The 25,769-nt window shown below is 40.0% G+C and overlaps 3 protein-coding genes across 8 annotated transcripts; 2 read left to right on the top strand and 1 right to left on the bottom strand.

The window, feature by feature from the left end:
* The first annotated feature begins 3,275 nt into the window (after nt 1–3,275).
* smad5 (SMAD family member 5) lies at nt 3,276–13,036 on the top strand. Of its 2 annotated transcripts, XM_081698750.1 has the most exons (8): nt 3,276–3,439; nt 7,181–7,313; nt 8,062–8,825; nt 9,326–9,583; nt 11,163–11,273; nt 11,511–11,732; nt 11,941–12,197; nt 12,331–13,036. In XM_081698750.1, exons 3-8 carry the CDS (start codon nt 8,423–8,425, stop codon nt 12,472–12,474), a joined length of 1,395 nt encoding a protein of 464 aa, XP_081554876.1. In that variant the 5' UTR covers nt 3,276–3,439; nt 7,181–7,313; nt 8,062–8,422; the 3' UTR covers nt 12,475–13,036. The 2 variants fall into 2 exon arrangements, with proteins under 2 accessions (XP_081554876.1, XP_026859415.1); XM_027003614.3 differs by lacking the exon at nt 7,181–7,313.
* Nucleotides 13,037–15,893: 2,857 nt separating this feature from the next.
* syvn1 (synovial apoptosis inhibitor 1, synoviolin) lies at nt 15,894–21,747 on the top strand. Of its 2 annotated transcripts, XM_027003598.3 has the most exons (16): nt 15,894–16,127; nt 16,930–17,068; nt 17,237–17,329; nt 17,469–17,621; nt 17,766–17,814; nt 18,116–18,219; nt 18,464–18,590; nt 18,678–18,777; nt 18,889–18,954; nt 19,036–19,152; nt 19,302–19,462; nt 19,604–19,756; nt 19,978–20,124; nt 20,439–20,622; nt 20,793–20,878; nt 20,977–21,747. In XM_027003598.3, exons 2-16 carry the CDS (start codon nt 16,937–16,939, stop codon nt 21,147–21,149), a joined length of 1,845 nt encoding a protein of 614 aa, XP_026859399.2. In that variant the 5' UTR covers nt 15,894–16,127; nt 16,930–16,936; the 3' UTR covers nt 21,150–21,747. The 2 variants fall into 2 exon arrangements, with proteins under 2 accessions (XP_026859399.2, XP_081555075.1); XM_081698949.1 differs by having other exon boundaries at nt 15,894–17,068.
* Nucleotides 21,683–25,503, bottom strand: gpr137 (G protein-coupled receptor 137). 4 transcript variants are annotated; one of them, XM_027003600.3, is made up of 9 exons: nt 25,398–25,503; nt 24,714–24,869; nt 24,071–24,147; nt 23,924–23,973; nt 23,582–23,822; nt 23,129–23,278; nt 22,895–23,023; nt 22,687–22,802; nt 21,683–22,399 (listed from the first exon to the last, which is right to left on the bottom strand). In XM_027003600.3, the coding sequence occupies exons 2-9, from the start codon at nt 24,727–24,729 to the stop codon at nt 22,306–22,308; spliced, it is 873 nt and encodes a 290-aa protein (XP_026859401.2). In that variant the 5' UTR covers nt 24,730–24,869; nt 25,398–25,503; the 3' UTR covers nt 21,683–22,305. The 4 variants fall into 4 exon arrangements, with proteins under 4 accessions (XP_026859401.2, XP_026859400.2, XP_081555076.1 ...); XM_027003599.3 differs by having other exon boundaries at nt 24,071–24,869; XM_081698950.1 differs by lacking the exon at nt 25,398–25,503 and adding an exon at nt 25,094–25,391 and having other exon boundaries at nt 24,071–24,869.
* Between the last annotated feature and the right edge of the window lie 266 nt (nt 25,504–25,769).

Below are 25,769 nucleotides of genomic sequence, written 5' to 3'. Positions count from 1 at the left end.
ACTATATTAATGCTAGTGTCACCTGATATTGCATAGAAATTATTTCATACATTGAATGATTAAGCAGAAGTACTTTTTGTTAGAATCCCTCTCAAAAGCACTTTGCAATATTAAAGAACTAATTGCATGAAAACTACAGTAGCCCAAGGGATGGCATGCCTAATAAGGGAGGAAAACATATGCGCACAAGTAGCTCTCTCTCTCAGCTGGCAACTTTTCCACAGTTCTTAGTGAAACATTCCAGGATGATTTTAGCCTCAGGGCTAGACACTGGCAGGCTGTTTAAACGTTTTATTAAATATCAACATTTTGCACAGAAGGCGTGTGTAGGATTTCAGACAAGTCAGTGATTAATTTAGACCAAATCCAAGTCTCCAAGGTTCCTAATAGCCATAGATAGATAGATGTTAATATTTCATGAAATAAAAACAATATTTTGTGATTGTGACCATCAAAAGCTCTTCATTATGCATGGATTTTTTGTGTGACTGCAATTCATAAATCAAGTAGCCACTCCAATCTTTGTCATTTATATTGAGATTTCCTATACCATGCGAATCGGGTATAAATATTACAGACATTGTGGTAAAATTACATTACCCCTCCTCTCTATGTAAAACTAATTCCTGCCGAATAAGTCTAGGCTATATACAGTCAGGCTTTGTTTGGCTGGAGATTGAAAGAGCTTACAGTGTGATGCAACAGTGTTCTTGCTGTATGTAGTTTCCTTGTAAAGGTGATAAACTAATGAGAACTACCAAGCATCAATGAGCAAACCACTCCATTTAGAAACAAGCACCCCCACGGCAACACCTCCCACCCTGCCATTACAGACGGAGACAGATGTTTCCGTTAAGGGCAGAAAACCTCTCCAGCATGCATGACCTTATGCTACAGCTGGTGGCCCCTGCCCTGGCCTTTAACTGTGTGGGCTATGACCACAACCCTTATATTACAGACAAGATTCTCTACTGAAAACTGTCTGGAGAATCAGATCACCAGCACCGACAAACCTCAGAGATTGTGAAATATCATTACATTTGACACACTTTAACAGAGTGAAGGGAAAAATAAAGGTTATATTGTTGTGATGGTCTTTATTATGACACCAACTGCTCAGAGAAGACTGAATTTAAGAAACTTAGTTGATGAAAAATTATTTTGTATCTCAAACTTTGCCAAATTGGAAGGCTGATCCTAGTTCGTTTGTGCAACAGACTGAGATGACACTGCTGTATAAAACCAGATTAGGTTAATCTCATTTGGGTTTTTTTTTTTCTATAAAACGCCCATGGGCAGGAATCTTCTGAAAGTCTGTTTCGTTATATAAATAAACATCTAAAGTCAGAAGGAATATAAGTATTTTCATCTTAATCTGTGTTAGACCCTGCCGGGATGTCACTGTAAATATTTTTAGGATCAAATCACTCTTTCCTCAAAGCAGAGAAAAGTTAATGGACCACTTACTTAGGCCTGAGTGTCTTTATAACTCCATGGTTCTAATAAATATGTACCAGATATTTATCAAACTGATCCATAATTATAGTCAGTAGTGATTACTGGCAAAAGCCACATTATAGTGAAAATATATAACAATACAAACTAACTGAGAATTAAGCAGCATCTGTCACACGGGATGTTCTACCACACATGCCAAGATCCAGTGTGCATGCAAGGCGCGTCAGCAACAAAACGTTTTTATTGACAAAGAGTGCCCTCTGCTGGTCACTTTTGGAACAAACGCCAATTAAGCTTCGGTTATCAGATTTGTTTCAAAGTATAACTAATTTGAAGGTATAACTGTACAAGTGTTTTGATTTGACAAATTGATTGTTTTGCTCATCTTAAAATATTTGTATAAAACACAAAATATTTTAAGATAAGCAATTTAGATAAAAATTTATAGTGATATGACATTCTGTACCACATTGGAAGTCTGCCCTTCGATTCACTAGACAGGGGTTATGAGGTTGTGTTACAGATAGACTGTGCAAAAAATATGAATGCCTAAATGTAAATTGATGTGAAAATGTCTGTGTCACAGCATATGTGCTTGCAAAGGTTTAATTTTTATTTAGTCACTAATTGGCTTTCAATTAGTTCAGAGAGAACTAACTGAAGATCAGAGAGAGAGAGAGAGAGAGAGAGAGAGAGAGAGAAGTCCGAACTCGCTACAGACAGATATATACATAAATGTAGTTCTCAACATTATCTTAGAAAATTGGATAAAATAAAATCAATTACCTTAAATAGTGACCTCGTGCATATGCACAATCGCACATCCATTACGGAGCTTCTCACCATTGGTCACCCGCGTTGTGGAGTTTTCAATGCCAGACAGAATGGAGCCACATTTCGTGACGTCACACAGCTGCAGAACAGCTAGGCCTGCAAACAGTCCTTTGGAAAGAGTTGAAAACTGAACGTGTCCTTCCGCCAAAGCTGGTAATTATACCCGTTTCTTGCAACTAGGCAATGTATGGGCAATCAAACACAATTACTTGTAATAGTCTAGTATTAATCAGTGGCCATATGTATACGGCCTATCAGTACGCAAACTGGTAATGATTTTATGATCAACATTAATAATGAATGCATGCATCTAAACAATGTTTAGAAACTCAAACGTTTGGCCCACATGCCTACATATATTATAATCACGTAGAAAGGGTTCTTTAAAAAAATGCGTTATTAGGTTTTTTTTTCAATGGGTTAATATTATTAATGTATTAATAAGCACACCAAACCATAACATTGCAATATTATTAGTGACATTTGCAATTAATGTACGTAAAGTTAAATTTATTTATTTAATTTGTCCAAAATTTAATTTTAATCCTTTGAAAAAAAATGATTAACAGGCTAGCCAATATTTACATAGCCAATATGAACCCTGAACCTGAACAAATATGTCTCTTGTATTGTCTACATACAGTCCAGCATATAACTTTGTGCATTTGTGTCTGCGTTTACAGTGCGATGTTCCTCTAGAAATAATATAAAAGTACAGTATTTACGTTTAGGAAACTGCATATTGTATGTGACAGGAACTGTCTAAACGTTGACAAAGCCAATTTGGAGTACTCTCATGCAATCGGAGAATTGTTTTGGCCCTGGGTAGGCCTACTTTCAAACTATAACCTTGTTCCTGCCATTCTACGCAATTTATCTCCACGGAATAATTTGTAACGTAACACAAGGAGTTTAATAAATGACTGGCAAAAGGAATGAGCAATAGCACAAGTTGACTGTCAGAGAGGCGGATGGATATAGCCTGAAGTGCTTCGCCTCTAGTCTCTTTGACGCCAGGACAGGGGCGACGAGGAGCAGGGGCAACAACAGGCAGAAAAAAAGGAAAAAAATAAAATAAAAATCCTCCTTCATGTTGGTGTCTGTAAAACAGAGGAAAGGTCGAGGGACGCTACGACATTTATCAAAGGTATGCAATCTTTTGATAAACCCACAGTAGTCAAATAGGTTTAGATTATTCTTTAAACACTATTTTAATCTGGATAGTTAGCCAGGGTGTTTTCCATAGGGGGTGGGGTGTTGCGAACTGATTGAAAAGTTTTCCTTTGGCTTGCTAATGTTCTCGTTAGCTAGCTAGCTATCGTTCTCATTTTTTTTCTAATGCAATGATGGGGGAGGGTAACATTTTAAAATGTTTCGAAATGTGTGACGAAGAATTGCTTTTCTATGTAGCTTTAAAAAAGTATTAAAAGAGATTACGCTTTATAGCTTGCTATGATTTCTGAGTGACCCGCGAAATACTAATCGAATCAGCTAACTAGTTTAGCTACCTTGCTAAGTTAACTCGCTACTACCTAGCAGTAACTTTTTGAATAACGAACTAGCCAGCTGGCTAAGTTGTTTAGCTAGCTTGCTTGTGAATTTATTCATACCTATGTAGCCATCAAACTAGCTAGCTAGCATTACTGATGCCAGAATCCGGCGGCCAGCGTGTTTAATTGCTTGGCAAATAGTTTGGAGTCTACGGATGCTGATGTGTAAACTTTATTTAGTGTTTAAAGTAAAGGGGGTATACCATTATGTGTAACGTCAGCAGCCCACACAAGTTGAGGACAGTGTCTACAGATGCGTGTCGTGGCGTGTTTTTCTTTGCCGTTGCTGTTTCATAGACGGTTACTTATGGAGCTAAGATAACTTAACTTATCCTGCGTTCGATTGGCGGTGGAAATACCATTTGTATGTTGCCGCTTTTAAATTGCAGTCGACGAGCTGATGAAAGTGTTATTTACAAGTGGCGGTATTCTGGATGATACACGGGTTTACGAGATGTGACGTACACCGCGACCTTTTACCTTTACCGTCGGAGAAGATGGCGAACCTGCCCTGAGAATCCTGTCAGGAAAAGTCTAGCTGGCTGGTTATGTAGCCACCTAATGCACTGTAACCCTGACGTACAAAGGAGATGTACCTGCTTTTTCACATAACCAGGAAAAAAAGAAGCAGGATGAAGAGTACCTTAAGAATCTCCGTGCATTGGGCGGAGAGAAGTCTTATTTACTAGTTAACCAACAGGCACATACGACGTCACGATGACCACCGCAACGCAAATACACGCGTCCCATGTTCTCCCGTGTGAACGTTTTAATCGGGCTGAACCCGAACTCAGCAAATTCAGGAAATTGTAGCATTGTTAGTTTGGTCTGAAACCAATCTAGCCTTTTGTTGTTATTATTGGGCAGTTTTCATTTTTCGAAATGACGTCGTCGAAAGTATTTGTATTAAGGTTATTTGCTGCTCTGGTCATATTAAACTTCTCTCCGTGGTCTAATTTTTGTTAATCCTTTTGAACCTATAATACACTGTTGCACTGTAAAAGGTGTCCATGATGTTTTATTGTAGCATTGTGGATTAGTACTAGGTGCTGTTTAAAATGTATGTATATATGTGCTTCTTTGTCAAAATCATGCTTTCCAAACTGTACCAGGATGGAGATATCTTATCTGTGTCAGCCAGGGATGTATCTGTAAAGTACAGTTAATCAGAGATTAAATATTGTTCAAGATTACTTTGTTACTTACATTTCAACTAATCTGATGAGAGATGCATGCAAACACAAATGTTTTTTCGATGTATGCAGGCCATTTTAGAATACTCAAAGAAAATTGTCAAGCTAAATGAGTGTGTACTAAAGGTTTTTCCTTCTATACTGGCTAGGGCACACCCACCTAGTTTTTAGTCAGTTGGTGTGCACTTGAGCATATCACAAAGCATATCAACATTTTTACCAAAAAAACATTTTATAAATACTTGGCTTCTATAAACATTCAAGCAGTTACCACAAAGACAAGAACTTTACACTCTCATTTTTTCTGTAATATCTCTTTAGTTTGTTTATTATGCAGTCAGAGTTTTAAGATGAAGCACACTTGATGATTTGTCACTGGCAAGGTTTTTCAGTAGAATATAAACATGAAGGCTAGCAATGCACATCACTTAAGGCTTCTGCAAAACTTAGATCTGAACAGGTATTAAATAACATTGCTATCTAACAATTTGTGTCAGTAGAGCTTTAAGCAGAAATGGCTAATTTATGATGCTTGCATCCAACATGGCAAATTTAACTTTTATACCCAGTAGTGAGCTAATGCATTTGGTGCACTAATATAATTGTCAACATTTGCATGAAATAAGGCAGTTTCCACTTTTGTAACATAAGGGGGGGGGGGGGGGGGTCGCTTAATAAGCCAATATCTTCTTGCTTCCGCCTTATTTTGAGCTGGTGAGTTCAAATCTCTGTGCTTTCCATAGCAGAGCATTTGGAGCAATCCATTTGGATTTTTATTTAAATGTTAGATTTTTTTTTTTCTTGATTTTTTTTTACACAACTGATTTATCTTTTTGTTCATTTTTCATTTCATGTCATTTTTCATTTGGATAAGCTTTTTTCCCCTGTTCCTGCTGCATGGGTGTAGAAATACAGGCTACAATTGAAAGGACTTGGGTCCTCATGTGCAAACCCATGACTCATGGTAACTAATCCCAGTATCGTTCAGCCTCAAAAGAGTAGGCAGTCAGTAGCATAATCATTGCTGTGTGGGCAAAAAAGGACCTACCCCCATTTGTATGGATGATGTAAGTCTCCAGGGACAGGGGGATATATGGTGTCGAGACCAATAAAACAAAGCCACTTAAGCCCACAACACCTCAGTCCAGGGGGTGAGAAACGACACACTAAGATCTTGACAAGTCACCTAGCTAGTACAAGTGAATTTGCTTGAATTAAGGCTGGATATTTAATTTGCCCAACCCAACAGCCTATGCCAATTCATTTTTCTTGAGATTATATTATGGTGCTCGCAAATGGATAGGCCTTTGGATAGTGGCAGTCCAACCAAGAAGACTGAAAAAATCAATGAAGGTAAATGAGTTTGATTTGTTTGCATTAAGAAGAGGCAGCAACTAGGTTTGCCAAGTGTAATAGTAAGACAGCTGTCATGGGTTGTCTGTTCCAGACTATAGGGACCAGACTGTTTTGAATTGCTTTTGTATTTGCTGTTTTCTCAGTGTCTTGTGTTTCCTGTAGTAAATTGTATTGATGTCATCAGTCACACAACATTAAAACTTCAGTATGGTTGAAATAAGTGTTTGTTGTTGCTAATAAGAAGGGCCTTGTATGTGGCCCCAACACCACATAATGTTAGACTCTGGAATTCAAGAGAGGTTGTATGTTTATTTTATCTAATCATTGCATTTTAGCTTGTGTACTCCTCAGCCAAAGAAATGTTCTTTAAGATGACTAAGACAGCAGTGCTTTGCATAGGCTATGTTTCATTACTGTGACTGACTGACTCAACTGCTCCTCCTACCCCAGTATTGGTGAGCTTGCCTGCACTATTTCAGGGCTTGTACAGCAGGGAGGCAGCACTGGGTTCCATCCGGGCTGAGACAGAAAACTACTTAACCTGTCACACCGACAGGATCTCCCAAAGCTCTGCACCAGACTGCTGCCTACTGTCTGTGCACCCATGGGTCCGCTCTGATCATTACTGTTTCTTGCTGAGAATCCAGACGAAAATTGGAGCTCTTTGAATAGTAACTGTTTGTCCTGCTGGGATGGTGCTGATGTTTGGCAGCTGAAGGGGAAGGGATGTGGCTTCAGGAAGTGGCTCACAGTGGCCTGATGTCCTTTCTGTCCTGGCTTTGCTTGCAGTATTTCTAGCAGCTGTGCTTTGCTCTTCCTATCCTGCTGACTCGCCCTGAGAGCTCCCTGGGTGGGGCGCAATGAGCCTGTTGCTTACAGATGCAACACAATGGTGCTCTGTTGTAGTGCACCACGACATATGGTAAATGACACCACTCTTATCAGAATATGTGGGCTTTTTGGGGGGGATTGGATAGCATGTGGTTTTATATGCACTTATCGTTAAGGTGAAAAAATTGCATGGGCATTCCCAATAAATGTATGTATCTTAAGCGCCAAATCCCTCTACCCCTGCCTACAACCACATGCATACACACAAACCTTTTTTTATCTTAGCAGGTTAAACACCATTTCTCAACCAATTTCTAAACCAGTTTTGTACATAGGAATTTTTTTGCATCGTCATTCTTCTGCGATACTTCATATCTCCTTTCTTATGTGAAATTGTTTCTCAGTGGCTGTAACATGAATAAGGCCTAACAGAAAACAACTGGGAATAGTAAAGTGGGGGATCAGTTTGCTCAGATGTGGCCCTAATGGATGGAGCTTTGCTGTGTGCAAGCTCTGAGTATGTAGCACTTTGTTGTGTTGAAGATGACTGTATATGTTGAGTTGACTGATTTCTCTCTTCCTCTCATAGCTTGCAGTAGTTAGCCAGCACTTATATGTAACTGGATTCAGGAGGGAAACAAAAGTTAGTCATTTTTGCCAAACCCATAATTCAGTACAGCTGTATGTAAGTTGCAGGTGATTGTGGTTATTGTATTCATCTTGAGCAATACTGTATAAGTTTTTCAGTAGAGGACTTTAACGGTAAGAGTGTTTATATGTAATATCTGAGGTAAAGTTCTGGTGTGTCCTAAAATTGTTGTCTTTTTACTGTTTTGCAGGTGCTGGTCTGAATATTTTCCCACTCTGTCCATATCCACTGTCTAAAATGGATTAGGCCTTTCTCTTCCCATTCCATTTTTCCATTTTACGGGCAATTCCGCAAATCAGCTAATTCTTTCCTTTGCCACTTGCACCAGTTTCTGAGTGGTTGTGACCCGGTTACACCCCCCACCCCCCACCCCACCCCCTACACTGCAGGCCTTCCTGACCACTTGCAGCTGTGTCCTGCCTCCGTTTCCTGTCCTTGGTCGTGCAAGGCTAAAGCCCTGTACTCCCTAAAGACCCCCAAACAAACCCACACAGACGTCCTCCTGGCCCTGCTAGTGGTCCAGCTCCCTCTTCCTTGTGCAGCGTGGCACGATGACCTCCATGTCCAGCCTGTTCTCATTCACCAGCCCAGCGGTGAAACGCCTCCTCGGTTGGAAGCAGGGTGATGAGGAGGAAAAGTGGGCCGAAAAGGCCGTGGACGCGCTGGTCAAGAAGCTGAAGAAGAAGAAGGGTGCCATGGAGGACCTGGAGAAGGCCTTGAGCAGTCCTGGGCAGCCCAGCAAGTGCGTGACCATTCCGCGCTCACTGGACGGCCGCCTGCAGGTGTCCCACAGGAAGGGCCTTCCTCATGTCATCTATTGCCGCGTGTGGCGCTGGCCTGACCTGCAGTCCCACCATGAGCTCAAGCCCTTGGAGGTGTGCGAATACCCATTTGGCTCCAAACAGAAAGAAGTGTGCATCAACCCTTATCACTACAAGAGGGTGGAAAGTCCTGGTATGCCAGTCACATCATGTTGCTTTATATACTATAACCATGTTTCCTTATACCATGTTAGCCTGGGTAAATGTAAAACCTGTCAGAAACATTGCTTTAATGCTCAGGATTAGAGATACTGTGTTTCTCATAATGAATTTATACTGGGGCTATCATATTCCTTTTGCTTCTGAAAGTCCTGATCACTGTAACCTATGCTGGCCTCTGCTCTAAAAACACTGGATGGAGAGTACTGTATTGAACTTTTCAAGGACAGGTATCGCATGTCGTGTAGGAAAGAGAAAACATTTCTGTTGAAGAATGACAAGTGATCTGTTTTGCTTTCACTATTACCTTGGGGCCAGAGCCAACCTGCAAGGCTATATAGGCATATGTACAAACAGACACATTTACTGTAATTGAAAGATGGATGGATAGATAGATTTTATTTATTTAAAAAATGATTTTTTTTTAAATTTATTTACTTATTTTATTTAATAAAACCCTTCTCCCCTCTTCAGTGCTTCCTCCTGTGCTGGTGCCCAGACACAGCGAGTTCAACCCCCAGCATAGCCTTCTGGTGCAGTTCCGCAACCTCAGCCACAACGAGCCACACATGCCTTTGAACGCCACCTTCCCAGAGTCCTTCCAACAGCACAGTGGGGGGAGCTCCTTCCCTATCTCACCGAATTCGCCTTACCCCCCCTCTCCTGCCAGCAGCGGTACATACCCCAACTCCCCTGCCAGCTCGGGTCCATCCAGCCCTTTCCAGCTCCCAGGTATTCACATCTTCAGCATATGGCATCTGACCTCTGTTTAGTCCATCACAGGATGCTGAACTGTGTTAAAGCACAAGGGATAGATGATGACAGAAGGCCATTGTAGTGTGCCAATCATGAAAAATATGAGAAATAACACACTCTCATTTAACACCATGATGCTTTTGAAGAGATGTGGCCCAGACGTGATCTTTATCAGCTTTTCAAAACTTAAGGATTGTTAGCTGTACAGTGCAGGGCCTTGAGTACTGTGAACAATTGAAATTTCAGGTAAGTGCAAAGCTTGTTGAGTTGACTTTTGTGCTGGTGGGTATGCATCTCTGGGCACAGATCTGTCGCTCTCTTTTGCATCCCTGAGATTTTCTGATGTGTGTGTGTGTGTGTGTGTGTTCACAGACTGGTGCTCTCAGACATAGTGAGTGATATTGGTTTATAGTGCTCTGTCTAAAGCCCATCTTATTTTTCTGAATTGCATCATAGTTCGTGTGAGACAAGTTTCCTGAGCATTATGGGGAGTGATTCAAGAGATATAAGAGATTACCTCAATGTGTTAGACAGGTGTGGTTGTCCATGTATGTGCCATACTGTCATTTCCCTTGCAGTTCCTTTTGAAACAAAGGTTTTATATCCATCTGTCCATCTATTTATAGAAACATGGCTCATTATATTCAGTGGTATAATAACTGACCAGTGGTTGTAACAGCCTAATGTAGTGTTTGGATAAGGACAGTGGTGCTGAAAAGGGTGTGTTTAAAGCTTATGCCAACATAGTTTTGGAAGGTAAGGTAAAGTGTTTGTGATGCAGATTTTTTTTTTTTGTAACGAGTGTAAACAAAGGATTGATTTTTAGAACTTTACTAAATGCTACAAAACATTCAGTATTCTACGTTGTCAGACTACTGTCTGGGTGTCACATTGCATGATTGGCATAGGCATATCTAGCAGTGATTGAAATGGGGGTCAAAACTTTAGATTTTAGAAATGTTAGTAACATTAGGCTACATTATCCAGCTGATGCCAGCTTCCTATCCAAAGGTAGCTTAGTCAGCTTTTCATTATAATAAAGTATTTAAAATTAAGTATACATAAATGCATATATTTGTGAATTTACCCAAATTAACCTGGCCTGTATTTAAAAATATATATAAAAAAAAAACGGGGGGAAAAATATTAAAAATCTCAAGTCAAAATGCACAATTCTTTCTTTTCTTTCGTATTAGACCGCATTTGAGTAGAGAATTGGTATGAAATTCTTGAGAGACTTATTATTGTGCATACATGCAATAAACTGAAAACAAAATCGCTTTTTCTCATCTTGCTTCACATGTATACTTGGGTCTAGGTCTTCTTGTTGAGAACTGAAGTTGGTGCCGGATTGGTTTGAAATTGGTGTTTGATTTCAGGGACTTGTGAAATCAGACACTAAAAGCTTTCCCTAAGATGGGGGGGGGGGGGGGGGGGGGGAGCTTTCCAGTAAAGATCCATTGAAACATTGACTCCAGGGTATTGATGTAGAAGAAGCATTTATTTGCAGCAGTGTCCACTTCCAACTGCCTTCTTTGTGGTGTCTCTCTTCCAGCTGACACCCCTCCCCCTGCCTACATGCCTCCGGAGGAACAGATGGGACAGGATGGCTCTCAGAACATGGACACTGGCAACAGCATGGTGCCTCAAAATATGCCCAGAGGAGGTAGGGGTGCCTCAGCCTACCTTCCAGTAACAACAAATCCATTGATCATGGCCTAGACTTCCAAAAATGACATGGATTTGTGCTTTTAGCTGTGGAGTAGTAGATTTTTCTTAATGTACTGGTGCTTTTGTTTGATCACCTAGTCTCTCCATCTCTTTCATGCTATCAATAATCAGAATCTGTAACGTTGTAGTTGTAACTTTCACACTAAAAAAACAATTATTTTTGTTTTATCAGATGTGCAGCCAGTAGAATATGAGGAGCCCAGTCACTGGTGCTCCATTGTGTACTATGAGCTGAACAACCGTGTGGGTGAGGCTTACCACGCTTCCTCTACCAGTGTGCTGGTAGATGGATTCACTGACCCATCTAACAACAAAAACCGCTTTTGCCTGGGCCTGCTATCCAACGTCAACCGCAATTCAACTATTGAGAACACCCGCCGCCATATCGGCAAAGGTATGCACAAAGTTTTTGGTATTCCAGCAAAGACACTTAATACTGGTTTTATGATTTGTATCACTGTTATGTGTTTTAAAGTACTTTGATGAATTAGAAATGAATTAGATGAATTGGATTTGAGCTGCCCATTTTTAATATTTCTATTTTTTTAATCCTAGTCAACTTTAAAATATTATCTCCTGTTTTTCCCTTATTCAAATCTTAGGTGTCCACCTGTATTATGTTGGAGGAGAGGTGTATGCTGAGTGTTTGAGCGATACCAGCATTTTTGTCCAGAGCAGGAACTGCAACTACCACCATGGTTTTCATCCCACTACTGTCTGCAAGATCCCGAGTGGCTGCAGCCTCAAAATCTTCAACAATCAGGAGTTTGCCCAGCTGCTTGCTCAGTCTGTCAACCATGGCTTTGAGGCTGTCTATGAGCTTACCAAGATGTGTACCATTCGCATGAGCTTTGTAAAGGTATTATTCCAGTTTGTATAATGCATCCAAATGTAAACGATCCATACTATTTGCTGCTTATTTGTGCTTTTGCTGCTTCTGTATTTATGAATTGAAATAACTGAATACATTTGATATTGTTTCCTTTGTTCAGGGTTGGGGTGCTGAGTATCACAGACAAGATGTTACCAGCACCCCCTGCTGGATAGAAGTACATCTGCATGGTCCCCTTCAATGGCTGGATAAAGTACTAACACAAATGGGCTCCCCTGTGAACCCCATCTCTTCAGTTTCCTAATGATGGGCCCTTGATGGGCTGTGAGGATCTTTTAATGTGGCGGGGGGGGCTTTTTTGTGGTGGTTTTTTTTTTTTTTTTTTTGACATTTTTCCCCTTCCAGTTTTGAAAGAAATGGAGGTCTTAAGGGCTGAACTGTTTACACTACCTGCAAAAGGGTCGTGAACACCCTGAAGCAGTCACAATGAGAAAACTGAGGCAACAAGCACATCTAGCAGAGGAAAATTCTAGGCTGTGGCATACAATGGACTAACTACTGCTTTAGCAATTGCCGTCATGTTAAGATTATGCTTGTATGAGTGATTTCTCTCTGTAGGTAATCTTGTAGTTGAATGAAACTGAAATGTATCTTCACCTTACACCAGTCAAAATGGCAATCTTCTGGTTCTATAAGAATCTTTTTATTTGCCATGTTGTCTAATCCCAGTTATTCTCAAGACATAGTCTCTCTTCTGTTTACTATTAGTTTCTTCTCACTACAGTTGTTTCCTTTTTATAGCTTTTATTGCCTAAAGGCAAAACAAAGTAACTGCTTTTCAATAAAGTCTTCGCTGATGAAATTCAGGTGCATTATTTTAGCAGATGAATTTTTGTTGAGGTGTTCATAGCTTGTGTATTAATCATTTGACAGAGCATTTACCTTTCCCTTTATACTGTAGGCTTTCTGGGTAACTAGAGAATATGTAGTATTATTTTTGTCCTAATTCTATTGTATTCAATGAATTTGAGTTCAGTTCAGATTAAACTAGCCATGAAAGGAAGCTATAATTCTCCTGTGTGCTTGTTTATCTAACGTTAGCCTGGAGACTCTCAACAAAGGGCACACTGCTTTCAGTCTGGTCTGCTCCACTGGGTAAATATAAGAAAGGTTGTCACAAAGTTGGGGTTTCCACGCTGATAAACTAGAAAAGCATCTTGTTTCTTATTAAAAATCTATTAGAATGAAGTATCCTTAAAGTAGAGGATATACTTAATCTCAGTTCAATAGAAGTGGGGATAAATATTGAACTGTATCTCAACAGATACTATTTAAAAATGGTATTCAGAAGACACTTTCAACCAGAACACCTTATGGTGAACAATTCCAGCAACTGAGGGTTAAGGGCTTTGCTCAGGGGCCCAATAACTTGGCAATGGTGGGACTTGAACCAGCAACTTTCTGATTACTAGTCTAGTACTATACCATAACTGCTGAGCTACTCCTGCCTTCCCAAATAGTATCAATCCAAATACTACTGACCACCAAAATAAGAGAACAAATTTGTTACCCATATTTGGTCCTTTTTGCCAACGAAACTCCCGACATGCATTCTTGGTAACTAGAAATGAAACTGCAAAAACATAGTTTCTCACTGTACTTTTCAAAATGGAAAAACGTTGCTGTAAACCTGAGACTAGCATAAAAAAACCCAAAACAATTTTTTCTATGAAAACTGCACATTGTTTGACAGCATAGGAAACCAGTTCTTTACTATTCTTGAAAGGGATGTCTTGCCCTCATCAGCATCCCAGGCGTCTTTGTGTACAATTCCAACATGAGTACTCAGTGTGGAAGTACAAAGATCTGTTTATATTTGTGAATAATGAAAGGATATCAATCTCTCCAGTTAGGAAGCATAAAAGATTGTGAATCAGTTTCACCTGCTTTGGTGTAAAATAAGTGGCAACAGCAAACCCCCAAAGAGGTTTTGCAGGTGGTGATATCCTTCTTGACTTCTCTACAGTACTGTAGTTTTGTATTTTGCTAGTGTCACTATTGGTAGCATGAAGTGGTATTTGCAGCCCATTCAGGTTGCACTGGTCCAGCTCCTCCAGGATGACACATGTATACATGCTGTTGCAAGATGGTTTGCTGTGACACCCAGCTCAGTCTCAAGAGCATGGAGGAGATGCCAGTACATGGGCCATTTCATGAGGAGAGCTGGACAGGGCTGTAGAAGGACCGGTATCTGCTCCTTTGTGTAAGGAGGAACAGGAGGAGCACTGCCAGAGCCCTACAAAATAACCTCTGGTGTGTTACTGGTGTGACATGTGTCTGACCAAACTGTCAGAAACCTTCTCTGATGGGACCTGTGTTCACAGCCCAGCAACATTCAGGTCAATTAACATTTGCCAGAAATAACCACAATTGGCAGGTCTACCACTGGCACCCTGTTCTCTTCACAGATGATAGCAGATTTATGCTCAGCACATGTGACAGATATGAAGGAGTCTGGAGATGCCTCAGAGCCATTTAAAGACATTACAATGGGGCAGTGGACCCTGGGTTCTTCTGGGTACAGGTAATGTCTGGCCTTGTGTAGGCAGTTCCTGGAAGACAAAGGCATTGTTGCCCTCATGTACCCCAAACGTGAAACTAGCTGAGAACCTCTGGGAGGTTATGTATCAGTGCATCCAATGCTGCCACAGACTGTCCAGGATCTCACTGATGACACCATCCTCCATCTCAGAAGGAGCATGGCCAGATGTTGTCAGGAGTGCATACAGGCATGTGGGGGCCATGCACACTACTGAGTCACATTATCAGTTTGTTATGATGAAATTCATGCAAATTCAATCAGCCTGTGATTTCTTTTTACTTTGATTTTTGGTGTGATTTTGAATCCAGCCCTCAATGGGTTGATGATTTTAGTTTTCACTGCCTGTTGCTACATCATTTTGTTCTCAGCAATGTATACGAATGATATGACTAAAGATTTTCAACTCTTTGAATATTTCATTCCTTCAAGTTTTAACGTGTGGTTGAAGTGTTCCCTTATTTTTTTTTTAGCCAAACCCAAAAATGATTGCCACTATCCTAAGATGGGATAGACGGGACTACTCCGTTAAGTTTAATGCAAATAAAGATATCTTCCCCTCCAAACTGTAAGTGATTACAATGTTTAATCCCCAAATTAAGAACAATGATGATAACAGGAAAATTGTGGGTGTATTAGATGTTTTGATATGTATATGGGGGAAAATTGTTAACATTCAACCATTGTCTTGTTGGTTAAAAATTAAAACACTGGTTAAAACATAAAATTCAGAATGATATAATATGATAATTATATTAAGTATGAAAGAAATTACATTGTAATGTTTAGGCTGAAACCAAAGGAACATCAGCATTGTACTTAAAAATAGCCTAATAAAAAATATCTTTTTTTAAATAAATGGAATCATCAGTACACATGCAACATAATTCAATGAAAGTTTGAAGTTGTCGTGGAAGCAAAATAATCACCATCTCGTTGTATCAATCGAGTTTCAGCCATTTAACGATGTCTAACATTGGTCCCTTTGAGCCTGAATATGACAGTTAACGGTTTTAATTTGAAATAAGGATCAAGCTAGAGGTATCATAGTACTTCCGGATTACTTGCTATGACTGGTCATCTTGTCTGCTGTCTTCCCATAGGAGTGGCTACGACGGAAATTACGTGGCCTTTTGTAGACCTAGCGAAAAATAAACACGTAATCGTGAGGTAGATAGCACGAACTGTAGCTAGCTGTATGTATATGGGAATGGAAATATTTGTGTCGGATGGAAATAGATACTAGTGCATTTTAGGGTACAGCTTACTGCTGGTCACCCCTAAGTTTCTGTTGTTTTGGCTTTACACGTTGCGGTTGCTGATACAAACCTACTGCCTTGTAAAGCAGAACCGGTCGGGTAAGCTTGTTTTTTCACTCCGCAATGCAGACGCTAAGGTTAGCTTAGCGAGTTTAGTAGCTATGTGAGCTAGCAAGTAATCCAGCAAGCTTACCCGTAATTTACTGAAGTTAACAAGCACGCATTGCGGATGGTTAGAACATTGTGCAATAAATGGGCATTAAACTGATGGCATTTGGCTAGCTAGCATATTAGTCTTTTAAGGCAAAAATCTTGCACGATTTTAAGTTTCCACTATTAGCTAGCGATGGGATCAGCTAAGCGATAGTTGACCAGCCAGCTAAGCCAAGATGATGCTAATATTAGTTGTCATTTTACTGATAGCTACATCTGAAATTAGTGACATTTATTTACGTCGAGATATTAAGTGTTTAAAAATAGGTCGTTGGATAGCTAAACTCGAACAGAGCTTTATAAATTCAGCAGTTGGACAGAGTGGGTGTGAATTTCTTCATACTGGCCTATAAACTGTTAACAGCTGTTAAATAAACCCTCGACGTTTTTGTGTTTAGTTGGCCGATAATCTTAGTTGTATGGAGTGTTCATACGTGTTTGAGGTAGTTAGGTTAACCATTTAAGGAACTAGAGTAAAGTAACTTTGCTTTCGGGGTTAAGAAGCCATGCTGCTCAAAGTTTTTGCACTGCGACCTATTCAGTGTGTCATGATGGATGATGCAAGTGATTACGGCTAAACCAACCCGAGCCCTGTTCCTGTTCCTAATTATTGACCAGTTTTTATCAACTTATTTTTAATGCCGCTATAGTCCTAAATTCTCGACTTGTTACTTCCTGATTAATACAGGGCAAAAATGGTGAGAGCGGCTCTCGTGACAGTTACTAGTCTTGCGCTGACTGGCGCGGTGGTCGCCCATGCTTACTTTCTCAAACTTCAGTTCTACCCTACGGTGGTGTACCTCACCAAAAGCAGCCCTAGTATGGCAGTAAGTCCATTCTATTCAGTCACCTTTGCGTATGCAATTTCTTTATATTAAGGGTGCTTGCTTGTTATTGGCAGCACAATATTAACTTAACTAGCTGTAATTCTGCACAGATTTTGCCACGATAATATGTATGTATTGACACTAAAAGTAATGTGGAATCTTTGTCAGGTTTTATATATCCAGGCTTTCGTGTTGGTTTTTCTGTTGGGAAAGTTCATGCGAAAGGTGTTTTTTGGTCAGCTAAGAGCAGCAGAGATGGAGGTACGTGTACGGCTGCAGAAACTTGCTTCCATCAGGAGGTTTAACATACTGAAACTGCTGCGAAGCTGTTATGAAAACATGCTGCTCCCAGACACGCATTACTCACTGCTTCTGTATGGCATGTCCTTATGTCCACCAGCACCTAATCGAGCGCTCCTGGTATGCAGTGACAGAGACCTGTTTAGCCTTTACAGTGTTCAGAGATGACTTCTCCCCCCGCTTTGTGGCTCTCTTCACCTTGCTGCTTTTCCTCAAGTGCTTCCATTGGCTGGCTGAAGACAGAGTGGATTTTGTGAGTAAACACAGTGTCTTTTTCTTCCTTCCTTTCCTGAAACTTGCTTTTTGACATTTATTGTACACTATATAGATATATAAATATATCTATATATATATATATATATATATATATAGTGTTTTTTTTTTCTTTTTCCTTTAGATGGAAAGGAGTCCAAATATCTCATGGGTCTTCCATTTTCGAGTTCTTTGTGAGTAAAGATTGATTAGTTTAAATCATAGTGTTTGTTCTTTATATTGTAATCTTTGTGCCTTTGAACTGTATTTTTTGTTTAAGGACTTTTCATGCACAACTATAACTGGCTTCAGTAACTCTGGCTTTACCAAGAAACTGTTTGCCAAGAGTTTGTGTTTCTGTTTTATACATATGCAAAATTTGAGGCTGCACCTGCTCTTAGAGTTGCAGGCAATGCTTTATGAGCTTATTTAGAATGTCGTAGCTGCTGTTTCATATTTCCTGGGTATTGCTGATGCTCTTTTCTTACTACACAGCCTTAATGTTGTTGCTGGGAATACTAGATTTCTTATTCGTCAATCATGCCTGTCATAGCATTATTACGAGAGGAGCCTCAGTACAGCTGGTCTTTGGATTTGAGGTAATTCAGATGGCTTTTGTTTACTGAAGATTGTGTCCAGATTGACAGTCTGCTTTTAACACACCTTTAAAACATTATTACCGAACAGTACTTGCTTTATCAGATAAATAATCTGATAATTCATAAATGTTTTAGTACTGCTGGAATATCATTGTCATGTTCAGGCAACAATGCATGTCTTTCACTTTCATTTTCTTGCTTGCTTATTTTTTCTTTCTTTATTACTCTGACCACTTTTTTTCAGTATGCCATTCTGATGACCATGGTTCTTACCACGTTCATTAAGTACACTTTGCATACCATTGACCTACAGAGTGAGAATCCATGGGAAAGTAAAGCTGTCTATATGCTCTACACAGAGCTCTTCACAGGTGGGCTACATTTCCCTTTGAATACCAGAGTGTGTAGAATCAGCACAGTGTCTTCATGTATTCACACATCTAATTTCCGTACTTCAGGGTTCATCAAGGTCCTGTTGTATATGGCATTCATGACGATAATGATCAAAGTACACACTTTCCCCCTGTTTGCCATTCGACCTATGTATCTTGCAATGAGGTAAGGGAAGGGGGATTGCAGTATAGTACACAACATTTCAGACAGGTACTTCAGCATCGTGTGTGTGAATATGAATAATAATTCTCTCTATTAAAATATTTTGTTCATCAGGCAGTTTAAGAAGGCCGTAACAGATGCAATAATGTCTCGGCGGGCTATTCGCAACATGAACACACTGTGAGTAATTCTGTCAGTGTTGATTACATATGGGCCAAATTTGATGGCGCAGAAACAATCTCACATCCTTATCTTTTGCAGCTACCCAGATGCCACACCTGAGGATCTGCAAGCCTCTGATAATGTCTGTATCATCTGTCGAGAGGAAATGGTAACAGGAGCCAAGAAACTTCCTTGCAACCACATCTTCCACTCAAGGTTCCTTTGCATTCTTGTAATTTCGCAACTATCGCATCTGGTATTTAATAATAGGAATCCTTTTCTAAATCCATTTAATTGTTTGTGGTCCTTTGATGGCAACCTTACATTGTGTAATGATGTGTATAACACAGTTGTCCATATTACAGTTGTCTTCGCTCATGGTTCCAACGGCAGCAGACATGTCCTACCTGTCGCATGGATGTTCTGCGTGCATCACAGCCCAATCCAACCCCTGCGCCAGCTGCTCCGGCAGCCCCTGTGGCTCCTGTAGCTCCAGCCAATGCTGCTCCACCCCCAGTGGCTAATGGTAGATACCAACTCTTAAGAGTATTCTTTTGAAATGGCATCATGTATTTATACACATGCAAGTAAACCGCTTTTCATTTGTTCAGCATTGCTTTGTCGGGTGCGTACGTTCTCTCTGAACTGCTGGTTGTCTTCCCTGCAGTAGCCCCAGGTGTGATGCCCCACTTCCCGCCAGGTCTCTTCCCTTTTTGGGGTCCTTTCCCTGGTGCAGCACCCCCTGCTGGGCAACCAGCTGCTCAAGCTGCTGCCAGTACCCCACAGACCAGTGCGAACGCTGCCCAAAATCCAAGTGCAGGTGAGCATTATCTTCTAATTTGGATCACAAAAAAAAACCCAACAAATTTTTCTTTCTGGTCATATATTTTTAACTGTGAACAATTGCTAAAACAGTGGCTTATAAAAATATTGAACACCAGTTTTCCATTAAACCCTCATCCTAAAGCTAGACTCCTTTTTCTATTCTAATAGTCTTTTTTATTAATTCCTCTGTAAATCCATTTTTTTTTTCTTATTTAGTAAATTCAGGGGCTACTAGTTCAAGCCAGTCCAGTACAGATGGTAGTGCCACTGCTTCTGGAGCTACGGTGCCTGGATTTCCCTTCTCCATGCCCCCACCTTTCCCGTCTGCACCATGGCTGCCCATGCCTCCACCTCCACCCTTTAGTGAGTATACCACCAAGTCACCTAACAAAGTTATGTCTGTCTGTCTGTCTAGATTTGCTTTTAATTAGTAATCTGGTGGCCTCAAATGAAAACTAATTTAGGCACTACGTGTACACACAAAAAAGTGTTTAGTGGGAACTGTACCATCCACTGTCTACTTTTACAAGACTGTACATTGCTTTGTATGTACTAAAAACGTAAATTTACACGTGGTACACAATTACACAGGTATTAGGAGATTGTCTTTTCTTTTTTTTTACATTAATGCGTCGCATTGCTCTGAGCTCAACCGTGTTGTCCATGCCCCCCATTAGTGTCATCCATGCCTCCACCGCCAGCATCCCTGTCCACCATGTCAGAGGAGGAGCTTCGGGAGCTGGAGCAGGAGGGCCGTCGCGGACTGGAGGCCAGGCTTCAGTGCCTTCACAATATCCACACGCTGCTGGATGCTGCGATGCTCAACATCCACCACTACCTCACCACCGTTGCCACGCTCAGGTACATGCCTTCTGTCCCACCATCAGCAGGAAGGCTTGTTTGCTGCTGGTGGTCTTTTGTTGGAATAATAAAAGAAAACAACAAAAAAAAGGCTCATTGCGGAGATGCTGCACACATGACTACATGTCTAAGTTGGCCTCGTGTTATTTTTCTCCTCCTCTGCTTTCTAGTCCTCCTCAGTCAGAGAGCAGCCCAGGTGAGGCCAGTGGATCAGGCAATGCTGAGGTCTCCAGCCAAGAGAGCGGAGCACAGCTCTGTATGTGATGTCCAAGAAACATTTAAGTTGTACTAATGTATAGTAAAAGGGAAATCTTTTGTGGAGAATTTCATTGGTCTTCATTGCTCTCTCTGCAGCTGGTCCTGACAACAGAGAGTCAGGGTTTTCGCAGTCTGCTTCAAGCACAACTGTAGAGAAGGATGACAAGAAAGACGAAGAAGCTGAAGACGATGACGGGCAGTTGAATGCTGCCGAGCTGAGACGGCGACGTTTGCGCAAGCTGGAAACCACACCGCCTCTTGACCACTGAAACCCCTCCCCCTTTTCCTCTTCAGCCATAGACCGGGCACTGCACCTCAGAAAGGACTTCGTACCATTACAAAGACATCTCGCACCCTTATTTAGCACTTTAGCTGCTTGAGATTGGCAGATTGCCTTCTAAGGGAATTTTTTCAGACCTAATTGAAGTGCAGCATGTGGTCACTTGCAAAGATTATTTGTTTGTGGTGTTGGGGACATTCTCAGATTGAAGACCAGTTTCCAAGTTAATGTGCAGAGTAATGCAAGACATCCAAAATGTCAGGACATACTAGTTTAAAAATATCCTTTTTTTTTTTCTGACTCCAGTCTGAAAATGGTGTTTTTTTTTTTCTTCAAAGTCCATCACAATAAACATTGAGATAGGAAGATGATTAGCCATTTGTGCTTAAAGATGGATATCTTTCATTTTTAGTGCTTTTGATTAGTTTCAAGATCTTTACATTTTCTTTAGATTTTAATTTTGCTATGACAGGGAAATGAGGGGATACCATAATGTGGCAAAGTAATTCAACATACTGTACATACTGTATAAAGTGTTTTAATAGGAAGATCTGTACATACTACAGAATAAACTGTTCCAAGTCAAACATCTGTTTTCCAGTATGGTGCAATTAAATTATTAAAATATTAAAAAAATCTTATCCTTAATGGTACACAAAGCCATACACTATCAAGTTTTGTTGATCAGATTGAAATTAATGCAATCAATAAAATATTTTAAAAATACAGCAGAAAAACATCAAAATCCCTTACACTGTTCCATTTAAAATGAAAATTCAACTAAATTCATGTCAGTTATGAAAAAAAAAAACATTACATAAGTATATTGAAGAGTCAATTCCACGAATGCCATTTCTCCTCATTATTTTAACTTAAAACACATAAACCTGAGTACAAAAAAAAGTTATTTATTGGTCCCTAATATACAGGATAGAACCTGCACGTTCCTTTGAAAAGCTGGTATAATTATTTAGTTAGATGAATCTCTTAGTTCTATTATCAATTTGATTAAACCAAGATACAATGTGCAAGGCTACATACAGTTTCAGTGCAAATAATACCTATTGGTCTTAGGATGAGGTACTGATGTAGTATTTCCTAAGAAGTCAGTGTCAATGCCTAGAAACACAGCTCCAGAGGAGAACTCAGGTCTGAGGGGTTGAGTAGAGTGAGTGGTGCTGGTTGGTCTGATCCATTCTGTTGAATAGTAGTGGCGTTGTCTCACTAGAGCCAAACCAGCTGTTAGGAACAGAAATACCTCATTTATATAATCTTTTCTGCACTGCAAAAATGATTTTGGGATAGAGATCATTATGTTTAAAACATTCTGCTATAACCATCACATAACATGAGTTTTTTCATGTCCAGAATTGTAAAACAACAGTTCTGTCAAAAGTAACTTAGGAGGGTTTCTTATGACAATATAAATAGTATGTAAGTATAAAGTCTGACTTTTTTTTATTTTTTAAGTATCAAAGCTGAGGTATTGATTTCAAAGAATGAGTATTTGCAGGCCAATGACCTACCTGTTATTAGGACGAATGCCATGTGACCAAGAAGCACCTGTGTCACCATCCATCCCTTGTGGGTCATCAAAGAAATAAGAGCGTGGTCCCCTCGTAGTAATTGCTGGACTGCAATTCTGAAATACCATAAGAAAATATTCGCATATCATTAAACATAAACAGCAATCTGCACCAAGATGCAGTTGATGTTCACAGAATGAAAGCTGACCGTTTCTTGAATGGGAAGTGGTACTCTGAAGATGAGAATGAGCAGGCTGGTTGGTAGAAGCTCCCATATGAAAAGAATAACACCGAATACTATGTAGCCTGTGTCTCCAAGTTCACTACGAAGGTCAGCCTTGAGAGGACATGGAATGAACATTATCCTTATAGAAAGATCTACAAAGTACAGAAATGAGTACTAATATCAGAAAACTTTCGCATAACTTTCCAAATTTTGCACCTGATCTGAAATGTTGTACCAGTCAAATCCAAAAGACTCTACTCGTCGATTCTGGGACAGGATGAGCACAGCCAGGTTATAACATGCTCTGCTTGAGAAGAGCAGAATTACACCTGCTCCCAAAACTGCTGTCCGGCAAACAGTGGTCCCCTACAGTACGACAAAAAAGAAATGTCTATAAGGAATTAATCTATTAAGGGATATTGTGTGACAATTGGTTTCTTAAATTAGTAAACACTGTAGCTTTGAGCAAATGATTACAACTGTAACTGAAAGGCTTTAAATAATAATAATAAGTATTATTATTAAGTCTACATAATTGTCCACAGAATATACAAGAACACGGACATTCAACATGCATTCCAGAAATATACTCTAAAGAACTCGTAAGCCAGCCCAGTACAGCTTTAGGAATTCCTGCATGTGTCTCTTAACAGATCAGATGAGGGTTACCTTGCTGTGTAGATAAGGGCTAGTGGAGGGGGAATATCGAGTCAGAAGGAGCAGGGACGTGGCTAGACACACAGCCCCCAAGATGAAAAGCAGGTCATTCACCAGGACTCGAACTAGAACCAGACTCCATGTTTTGTCCCGCACTCCTCCTGTTCCCCCACGTTCACCAAGGCTGGCACAAACCATGTTGACACACAAGAACACAGCACTCATAGCTGCATACACACACCGAGCCAAACACCTGAGAGAAAAGGCAAATGTTTGATTAATAAAACATTAAGTTATATTGGGTCACACATTCAATTAATCATTTTCCAACTGACAAACAATTAAGATACTCACAATCCTTTGTTGGGTTCAATGCTGAACAATCCTCTAACTTTGAGCAAAACCTGTCAAAATGAAACATAAAAGGCCACATAGGTTAAAAAATTGACAATGTTCCAAAACAAATTAAGTATGATTCTACAAAGTTCTCACACACCTTACCTGGGTGAAATACAGATTGATGAGACTCAGAGTGAAAAACTGTAGACACACCGGGCAACAGTAGAGGAGCCAGTATACTGGAGTGGGCAGATGATTAGCCGCAATGGCATCAGCAAAATAAAAAGAAAAAAGGGTTGTACGAAGGGCTGCCCAAAACAGGCAGAGAAAAAGAAAAACACTCTGGTAGCTCCACCTTTTGTGTCGGTAGAGTAAAAGCAACCAAAGCTGAACATATACTATCAAGAACAAACCCCCATAAAGACATGTATAAAGTATAGTCACTCCAAGCTGTACAGACGGAGCCATCGCTGGTTTTATTGGGAAAGGCGGTGGTAGGGAAGAGTTGGGATTATGAAGTGTAATCTCCATGACAGTGGTGTACGAAAGAAATAAAATATTGTTAAATGATACAAGAAATTATGGCAAAAACCGAATTAGTTTTAAAATACAATAAGAAAAATGACATTGGGAAACAAGTCTATATGAATCGTAAGCAAAATTGTAGAAAACTAAATGTAGAAAACTTCAGATTGCTGGATGGCTAATGTTTTCCTTGCGGATATCTGATGAGAGATACAAATCTTGAAGAAATGCAGGCATGCCTTGGATTTAATAAAAACTCAAATTTCCAGTTTTCCCTCACGTTTTTGGCCACTCATCGGTTTTGACTTCTGCTTTAAAGACCTTAAAAACAGCGGCAGTCTCGCATTATGTGGTATCGAGCCATTCAGACGAACGTCTGTAAACACTTTAAGGTGTTTGAATCAAAACGAAGCCAAGATGCCCTTATGATCCAAACCTGTAACAAAAATTAAAAAAAAAAAAATTCAAGATGCGCAACAGCAACTTCCCGTTTGTTAACCTACCATTCAACACTATGACGGAAAAAAAATCATTGTGCGCCAACTAGCTAACATTAGCAACGTATTAACTCTCAAAACACAATAGTACACTCATGCTGCGTGTTTGAACAACAAAGTACCGATACGGAGTTCGTAGCTCTTCACTACGAGCCATTCTTACCGTGTAGTGTGCTTTTCTTAGATCAAATAAAAGTTGTCTAACGTTAGCTTCGTTAACTTAAAACGACACAACAAACTAGGTTAACTAACTACAACAGTGTAAACACAGCTAGCTAGTTGGAGCTTTAGATAGCTATCCTAGCATTAGAAGAAAAAAAAAGGTGTTTTGTTAGTTAACTGACACGATCATACAGCTAGCTAAGTCAATTAACCTGTACTCTCACAAGGATATAACAGCCAGTTCTGATATTTGGCTGCAATATTATTAAGTAAGTGTTGTAAATGTAAAATGAAACCAAACGTACCCTCTTCAACCACAATCTTAGTAAACAGTCAGCTGTCACATAATCTGGCTTCTTCACGGTTCAAGCGTCGTACTGAGTCAGAGCAAAACTATGCAGTGAGGATTTCAATGTTGTTGTGGTATGTCGCCATCTAGTGGTGCAAAGTTTATTCCGTGATTCGTGAATATAATATAATATGGATGTACTGCTGCGGAGAATAATACAACCATATAACTTAATATAATAATTATATATGACAGTATATCAGACAATAAAGCACGGAGGTTACCCTCCTCCAGAGGGAGGAATTGTAAGCGCAGGCCTCGCGTGCTCGGCCGCCAATTGTGACCGAGGACCGGAAACCGCGGCTAGTTTAATTTGTATCATAATTTG

The sequence above is a fragment of the Electrophorus electricus genome, chromosome 16, assembly GCF_041902795.1.
Source record: "Electrophorus electricus isolate QZ-2024a chromosome 16, ASM4190279v1, whole genome shotgun sequence".
Taxonomy (NCBI): domain Eukaryota; kingdom Metazoa; phylum Chordata; class Actinopteri; order Gymnotiformes; family Gymnotidae; genus Electrophorus; species Electrophorus electricus.
Note: the sequence above shows the minus strand (reverse complement) of the source record. Positions and strands in the feature narration are given on the sequence as shown.

Bases quoted from the DNA above. Each gene is read 5' to 3' on its own strand.
- smad5 (XM_027003614.3), top strand. From the start codon at position 8,423: ATGACCTCCATGTCCAGCCTGTTCTCATTCACCAGCCCAGCGGTGAAA. The intron at 8,826-9,325 runs GTATGCCAGTCA...TCCCCTCTTCAG, and splicing joins CAAGAGGGTGGAAAGTCCTG to TGCTTCCTCCTGTGCTGGTG. The intron at 11,274-11,510 runs GTAGGGGTGCCT...TTGTTTTATCAG, and splicing joins TCAAAATATGCCCAGAGGAG to ATGTGCAGCCAGTAGAATAT.
- syvn1 (XM_027003598.3), top strand. From the start codon at position 16,937: ATGGTGAGAGCGGCTCTCGTGACAGTTACTAGTCTTGCGCTGACTGGC. The intron at 17,815-18,115 runs GTGAGTAAAGAT...CTTACTACACAG, and splicing joins CTTCCATTTTCGAGTTCTTT to CCTTAATGTTGTTGCTGGGA. The intron at 18,220-18,463 runs GTAATTCAGATG...ACTTTTTTTCAG, and splicing joins AGCTGGTCTTTGGATTTGAG to TATGCCATTCTGATGACCAT.
- gpr137 (XM_027003599.3), bottom strand. From the start codon at position 24,439: ATGGAGATTACACTTCATAATCCCAACTCTTCCCTACCACCGCCTTTC. The intron at 23,279-23,581 runs GTAACCCTCATC...GTCGTACTGTAG, and splicing joins GCCCTTATCTACACAGCAAG to GGGACCACTGTTTGCCGGAC. The intron at 23,024-23,128 runs GTGCAAAATTTG...TGTCCTCTCAAG, and splicing joins GGTACAACATTTCAGATCAG to GCTGACCTTCGTAGTGAACT.